Source organism: Phalangium opilio, unplaced genomic scaffold (assembly GCF_054372755.1).
Source record: "Phalangium opilio isolate 3A_F unplaced genomic scaffold, DU_Popi_V2 ptg000055l_1, whole genome shotgun sequence".
Lineage (NCBI taxonomy): Eukaryota > Metazoa > Arthropoda > Arachnida > Opiliones > Phalangiidae > Phalangium > Phalangium opilio.
Window position 1 is genome coordinate 3,692,573 of NW_028324174.1, and position 7,721 is coordinate 3,700,293.

The window sequence follows — 7,721 nt, forward strand, 5'->3', positions numbered from 1 at the left end:
TTAACGTGTATAGGTAGGTAGGTGAATAGTTATTTAACGTGTATAGGTAGGTAGGTGAATAGTTATTTAACGTGTATATGTAGGTAGGTGAATATAGTTATTTAACGTGTTCAGATTTGTAGACGAAAATGTTTTAAACGTGATTTGCTTAAAAGGAGTTTAGGTTTGCAACGTTTATTTTTCTTGGTGTATAGCTTTTAAATGAGTTTAGTTTTACTCACGTATAGGTTCTTAACGTGTTAAGGTATCCAGTGAATAGATATTTAACGTGTATAGGTAGGTAGGTGAATAGTTATCCAACGTGTTTTGATTTGTAGACGAAAATGTTTTAAACGTGATTTGCTTATAAGTCGTTTAGGTTTACTTTATGTTGGTCTAAGTTAATGAAAAACCATTTAAGTTAAATATTGTTTCTATTCTTCAAAAAAAGTTTTATTCTTCATCAAATTTTTTTATTCTCCATCATATTTTTTTTATTCTCCATCAAATTTTTTTTATTCTTCATCAAATTTTTTTTTATTCTCCATCAAGTTTTTTTTATTCTCCATCAAGTTTTTTTTATTCTTCATCAAATTTTTTTTATGCTCCATAAAAATTTTTTTATTCTTCATCAATTTTTTTTATACTTCATCAATTTTTTTTTATTCTCCATCAAATTTTTTTTATTCTCCATCAAATTTTTTTTATTCTCCATCAAGTTTTTTTTATTCTTCATCAATTTTTTTATTCTCCATCAAATTTTTTTCATGCTCCATAAAATATTTTTTATTCTTCATCAATTTTTTTAATTCTTCATCAATTTTTTTAATTCTTCATCAATTTATTTTTATTCTTCATCAATTTATTTTTATTCTTCATCAATTTATTTTTATTCTTCATCAATTTATTTTTATTCTTCCTCAATTTATTTTTATTCTTCATCAATTTATTTTTATTCTTCATCAATTTTTTTTTATTCTTCATCAAACTATTGTTTTTAATTTTTATTCTTCATCAAACTATTGTTTTTAATTTTTATTCTTCATCAAACTATTGTTTTTAATTTTTATTCTTCATCAAACTATTGTTTTTAATTTTTATTCTTCATCAAACTATTGTTTTTAATTTTTATTCTTCATCAAACTATTGTTTTTAATTTTTATTCTTCATCAAACTATTGTTTTTATTTTTTATTCTTCATCAAACTATTGTTTTTAATTTTTATTCTTCATCAAACTATTGTTTTTAATTTTTATTCTTCATCAAACTATTGTTTTTAATTTTTATTCTTCATCAAACTATTGTTTTTAATTTTTATTCACGAAAAACTCGATTGTGCAAATTGACAATCAGTGATAACATTATTTACGCAGGTCACTTAGAGAGTACTTTTCCACAAAATTCAAATATTTGTATGACCTTTTAAATGCTGACTTTGGGGTGTAGTCATTTAATATGTATTCTTGGTAAAAGCCAAGAACTTGACTTAGGACTCCTGGATAAGAAAGATCGAACACGTAGAAATACGCCAACAGAGAGAAAATAGCCTCTCCCAAAACTAATGGAAATGTACATTTCAACTTCTGTTCTTGGAACAGGATAAATATTTGCTTTTCGCCATTTTTTTGAACGATGACCAATTGCGGTGCGTCTATTAAGTTTGAAACTGGAAACTCGTCCTGGAAGTATAATCATTTATTGGAATCTTTTTAAAATATATCATAAGGAAAAAACTACATAACATACTTGAGTGACATTTACAATTGAAAAGGGTTGATTTTTTTTCGATTTCTTGCGTCCACAATTTTTTTGGGAACCTTTCACTCGACCAGTAGTAGTAAGGCTACGCTCTAAAAACATCACAAGTTCCAGATCTTTATTCAATTGACTATTGTCTTAATCCTCCAGATCATCACAATGATTTTTCAAAATTTCATTTCCCAAAATTTCCTTCAGTTTTTTAAAATTTTCAAGAAATATCTTCTTGGAATCCTCTACCTTCAGAATAAGGTTGAGTTCCGCTTCCAGCTAAAAGGAAGAACATAATTATTTAAAGAAAAAATCATTTTCCTACCACTAATGAAATTTTACTCACAAAACGAACATCACTAAATTGAGGAAATTTATCCAATATCGAATTATGATCCACTTTATTCTGGAGCATCCATTTTCTTCTCTTTGTATACGTTGATCGATTTAATTTTAGTACCTTTGGAATATCTAACTCAGGTGCTTCAAACAACGCTGTAAGTTCCAATAATGCACTATCGTACGATATTTCCGGCATCTCAATCTCTACTGAACAAGCTTCGTCTAAAGTTTTCGCCAATTTAATTTTCTTTTTATTAGCACCAAAACTTTCACAATCCTTCAGTTTCGATTTTTCCATCCACCTTATGTGCCGAATTCTAGCGGACAGCTTGTCTGTCAAAAATTTCTAAGGAACCAGAAATGGAAATTGCTGTGGTTAGACATAACTAATATTTCAGTCCAAAATCAATGTACTTATACGCCCTTTCAACTCAGTTTCGAATGTATCTTACCCAAGGCACTTTGCTTTCGATTTCCACTTGAATACAGGGATATTTTTTGAACATGAGGTGTCCAACCAAGTCGTACTCTTTTCTAGTATTCATCTCGTGTTTTGCTAGTAATCCGTACGCAAGTTCATTAACAATTTTCGAGAAAATAGCCATTGGTTTTTTATCTTGAAGTCTCTTCTCTGTGTAATCCGAAAATTTAGGAAGTATTATTTGTAAGGTATGAGATTCTACTCTCGCCTGAAATTAAATTTAATTATGGGGTTGTATACTAAACTGAAACTAAACTAGCTTTCAAATAAAATAATTAGATAGGCTCTCTGGCTTTTTCCTCAAATGAAAACTTACCGTTAACTCTTGTGATGATGAAGCTCCAGCTGAAAATTCCTCGTGTAACGCACTTGAAGAGCTGGCAGAAATTACGGAAATATTCTCTTCGTTTGAAAAATCATCGGCGTTGCGATCCTCGACTAAAACAGTCTAAGCATATGGTTTGTTAAATGTACCACAATGATAGGATTGACCGAAAGATTCTTGAGTAGGACACAAAACATACCTGACGTTGTAAGAGGTTAGAATCTTGAGAAATTGATGACATATTTGAAGATCTATACACTTCCCCTTCACCCAATATCATTATTTGGTGAGCGCAACAATGTATGAGAACACTCCAATCATCAATTTCGGTACCATCTCCTTCCAAGACAATTTTTACAAAAGGGGTTCGCGAAATGTTTAATTTTGAACATCCTGAAAAGGAATATAACCAAACCGTATAACTTTCTAAACGAAGGGTACTACCAGAATAATTTACCTTGATCAATAAAATCTTCAAAATCCTGAGCAAAAATTGCCTTCTTAATTTCTCTTTTCAAGTTGATAATTTTGAAAAGAGACATTTGTTTCAAATATATTTTAAAATATGTACCTGTAATCATAATTGTGTGTCAAAAGAGATTGTGACATTTATAAAAATGGTAAAACACATACATCTAAAAAACATATTACAATTAAGCCCGTGTTGGGCAAATTAATCATGCATAAATGTTTCAATATTCCAGAAATAAAACAATGTCTACGAGAATTGAGAGATTATACACACCACGCAATAGAAAATGAGGTGGTTGATTAACACAGCTCTATATTTGGGGCGTTGTACAGCAGTACCAAGAACTTGCCGTCCATATAATGGCAAATTTGAGGCCACTTAAAAGCAAGTTTCTTAATTGGAATTAAAAACTTTTCTCCGCAAGATGGTATTTTAATTATATAGCGATTCAAATGGTTGTCAAAGTACTGCGTGACGGTTTTCACACAAACAACGTATGAAACCAGGTTAATGCAAACAGTATTGATAACAATCATAAAAGCTGGTCCAGCTTCTTCTGTGTATTTCTGCACCAAAATTTTGTCTTTTTCATACAAATGATTGTAAACCGTTATTGATGGACTGACAAGCATGGTAAACGTCTCGTCTGCATTTTCATCAAACATACGTAATGAGCGTTTTAAATCATTTTCAATACCAATTTCGTAGCCTTCATTAACAAGATCCACGTCACCAAGAAAATGTTGATTTTTCCCACCATTTCCATCACCTTGTTGAAGACAAAGCCATCGCTGATGCATAAAAGCCATTGTTTTAGGAACAGATTTAAAACAGCGCCACCTTTTGTCTTTGAAGTAAGAGTGTTTGCTCTCCCACCTCATACATGAATGAAATCTCAAGGGGCCATAGTTCTTTAATTGTTCAGGAAAGTGTACCAAATAGTGCATTTTTGGTGTAATGTTTGAGTTGGGATAGGGAATTTGGAAGTTTTCGTTATGTTCAGCGACTAAGCATTTGAGGTTTAAAATTGCGCTCTTGTTTGCAATGGAAGATAGACATAATTGTTTTATTTGAGTAAGTAGTAGAAAATTTCGCCAATGTGGGTTATTTTTCGGTACTTCAGACCCTATGTATAATGGCATAAGTAATAGCAAAGTTTTCATTGCTGACGCAGTCTGTTTTATGTCTTCCGATTTTTCCAGATGTTTTTTTTCTATCAGCGATGGTTTCACCTCTTTTTCTACTTTGCTATAATTGAATGATTGAATTGAATAGTTTAGCTCAGCGAGGGTGAACAGTTTTATCTGGTATATGAAGTGGTGAAGCATTAGTCTACTTTCGTACTTTACAACTCCCTCGAGTAGCACGTGCATGGGATCATGTAAAAGGTCTTGCGTTAAAGTTAAGTCTGGCATTTCTGAAAGTGGACTTTTGCCATTAACACCATATTGCTTAGACCAATAAATTTTGGCTTTCTTCGAACAGCTTTCTAAAGCACAATTGATAACGCACAATATGCTTCAAAAGAGCTTCATCAGATTTAGTATAATATGCACAATACTGACAAATCTTGAGAGACACTTGATCCATGATTGATAAATTTAGAACACAAATAATATTACGGAGTGGATGTGAAACTTCACTTATTATCTATGAAGTCAAGGAGCTCTTTAATATCTAATAAGCAAGCCTTAAAACGGCCTATTAACCTTTGAATCTGCCAGATCTTAGAGGAAAATAGTTGCAACTTTTCCTTTGTAGTATCATTCCTGGCAGCGCCACCAAACGATGAATGCTTTTTTTGTGAACCGTGAATTTGACTGAAGCTGCTCCAGCGTGATTCCCTAATTATATTACATCCTCTGCTATGGCGACTGTTTCAAATTTTTACAAGGCAATTAACCAAATTGTTTTTAAACTCGTTATCAAGTAGGCCTAATGCACCCTTGACTGAAATGTTAAGAAGGCAAACTCGTAAACTTGAGAATAATCAAGTTGAAGATTAATTGATAACAGTCAAATCAAGTTGAAGATTAATTGATAACAGTCAAATCAAGTTGAAGATTAATTGATAACAGTCAAATCAAGTTGAAGATTAATTGATAACAGTCAAATCAAGTTGAAGATTAATTGATAACAGTCAAATCAAGTTGAAGATTAATTGATAACAGTCAAATCAAGTTGAAGATTAATTGATAACAGTCAAATCAAGTTGAAGATTAATTGATAACAGTCAAATCAAGTTAAAGATTAATTGATAACAGTCAAATCAAGTTAAAGATTAACTGATCAAAATCTAATCAAGTTGAAGATTAACTGATCAAAATCTAATCAAGTTGAAGATTAACTGATCAAAATCTAATCAAGTTGAAGATTAACTGATCAAAATCTAATCAAGTTGAAGATTAACTGATCAAAATCTAATCAAGTTGAAGATTAACTGATCAAAATCTAATCAAGTTGAAGATTAACTGATCAAAATCTAATCAAGTTGAAGATTAACTGATCAAAATCTAATCAAGTTGAAGATTAACTGATCAAAATCTAATCAAGTTGAAGATTAACTCATCAAAATCTAATCAAGTTGAAGATTAACTGATCAAAATCTAATCAAGTTGAAGATTAACTCATCAAAATCTAATCAAGTTGAAGATTAACTGATCAAAATCTAATCAAGTTGAAGATTAACTGATCAAAATCTAATCAAGTTGAAGATTAACTGATCAAAATCTAATCAAGTTGAAGATTAACTGATCAAAATCTAATCAAGTTGAAGATTAACTCATCAAAATCTAATCAAGTTGAAGATTAACTCATCAAAATCTAATCAAGTTGAAGATTAATTGATAACAGTCAAATCAAGTTGAAGATTAATTGATAACAGTCAAATCAAGTTGAAGATTAATTGATAACAGTCAAATCAAGTTGAAGATTAATTGATAACAGTCAAATCAAGTTGAAGATTAACTGATCAAAATCTAATCAAGTTGAAGATTAACTGATCAAAATCTAATCAAGTTGAAGATTAACTGATCAAAATCTAATCAAGTTGAAGATTAACTGATCAAAATCTAATCAAGTTGAAGATTAACTGATCAAAATCTAATCAAGTTGAAGATTAACTGATCAAAATCTAATCAAGTTGAAGATTAACTGATCAAAATCTAATCAAGTTGAAGATTAACTGATCAAAATCTAATCAAGTTGAAGATTAACTGATCAAAATCTAATCAAGTTGAAGATTAACTCATCAAAATCTAATCAAGTTGAAGATTAACTCATCAAAATCTAATCAAGTTGAAGATTAACTCATCAAAATCTAATCAAGTTGAAGATTAACTCATCAAAATCTAATCAAGTTGAAGATTAACTCATCAAAATCTAATCAAGTTGAAGATTAACTCATCAAAATCTAATCAAGTTGAAGATTAACTCATCAAAATCTAATCAAGTTGAAGATTAACTCATCAAAATCTAATCAAGTTGAAGATTAACTGATCAAAATCTAATCAAGTTGAAGATTAACTGATCAAAATCTAATCAAGTTGAAGATTAACTGATCAAAATCTAATCAAGTTGAAGATTAACTGATCAAAATCTAATCAAGTTGAAGATTAACTGATCAAAATCTAATCAAGTTGAAGATTAACTGATCAAAATCTAATCAAGTTGAAGATTAACTGATCAAAATCTAATCAAGTTGAAGATTAACTCATCAAAATCTAATCAAGTTGAAGATTAATTAATAACAGTCAAATCAAGTTGAAGATTAATTGATAACAGTCAAATCAAGTTGAAGATTAATTGATAACAGTCAAATCAAGTTGAAGATTAATTGATAACAGTCAAATCAAGTTGAAGATTAACTGATCAAAATCTAATCAAGTTGAAGATTAACTGATCAAAATCTAATCAAGTTGAAGATTAACTGATCAAAATCTAATCAAGTTGAAGATTAACTGATCAAAATCTAATCAAGTTGAAGATTAACTGATCAAAATCTAATCAAGTTGAAGATTTACTGATCAAAATCTAATCAAGTTGAAGATTAACTGATCAAAATCTAATCAAGTTGAAGATTAACTGATCAAAATCTAATCAAGTTGAAGATTAACTGATCAAAATCTAATCAAGTTGAAGATTAACTCATCAAAATCTAATCAAGTTGAAGATTAACTCATCAAAATCTAATCAAGTTGAAGATTAACTCATCAAAATCTAATCAAGTTGAAGATTAACTGATCAAAATCTAATCAAGTTGAAGATTAACTGATCAAAATCTAATCAAGTTGAAGATTAACTGATCAAAATCTAATCAAGTTGAAGATTAACTGATCAAAATCTAATCAAGTTGAAGATTAACTCATCAAAAT

General features: G+C 29.7%; 2 protein-coding genes across 2 annotated transcripts; both read right to left on the reverse strand.

The window, feature by feature from the left end:
- Nucleotides 1-1,551: 1,551 nt before the first annotated feature.
- LOC149668665 (uncharacterized) lies at nucleotides 1,552-2,420 on the reverse strand. Its single transcript, XM_089840840.1, has 3 exons — nucleotides 2,075-2,420; nucleotides 1,726-2,007; nucleotides 1,552-1,658 (listed from the first exon to the last, which is right to left on the reverse strand). Exons 1-2 carry the CDS (start codon nucleotides 2,366-2,368, stop codon nucleotides 1,876-1,878), a joined length of 426 nt encoding a protein of 141 aa, XP_089696966.1. The 5' UTR covers nucleotides 2,369-2,420; the 3' UTR covers nucleotides 1,552-1,658; nucleotides 1,726-1,875.
- LOC149668666 (uncharacterized) lies at nucleotides 2,388-3,374 on the reverse strand. The gene is made up of 5 exons (XM_089840875.1): nucleotides 3,334-3,374; nucleotides 3,076-3,269; nucleotides 2,868-2,999; nucleotides 2,523-2,759; nucleotides 2,388-2,456 (listed from the first exon to the last, which is right to left on the reverse strand). The coding sequence occupies exons 2-5, from the start codon at nucleotides 3,154-3,156 to the stop codon at nucleotides 2,388-2,390; spliced, it is 519 nt and encodes a 172-aa protein (XP_089697001.1). The 5' UTR covers nucleotides 3,157-3,269; nucleotides 3,334-3,374.
- Nucleotides 3,375-7,721: the final 4,347 nt, after the last annotated feature.

Bases quoted from the DNA above. Each gene is read 5' to 3' on its own strand.
- LOC149668665 (XM_089840840.1), bottom strand. From the start codon at position 2,368: ATGGAAAAATCGAAACTGAAGGATTGTGAAAGTTTTGGTGCTAATAAA. The intron at 2,008-2,074 runs GTGAGTAAAATT...TCTTCCTTTTAG, and splicing joins AATTTAGTGATGTTCGTTTT to CTGGAAGCGGAACTCAACCT.
- LOC149668666 (XM_089840875.1), bottom strand. From the start codon at position 3,156: ATGATATTGGGTGAAGGGGAAGTGTATAGATCTTCAAATATGTCATCA. The intron at 3,000-3,075 runs GTATGTTTTGTG...CCATATGCTTAG, and splicing joins CTAACCTCTTACAACGTCAG to ACTGTTTTAGTCGAGGATCG. The intron at 2,760-2,867 runs GTAAGTTTTCAT...ATTTAATTTCAG, and splicing joins CATCATCACAAGAGTTAACG to GCGAGAGTAGAATCTCATAC.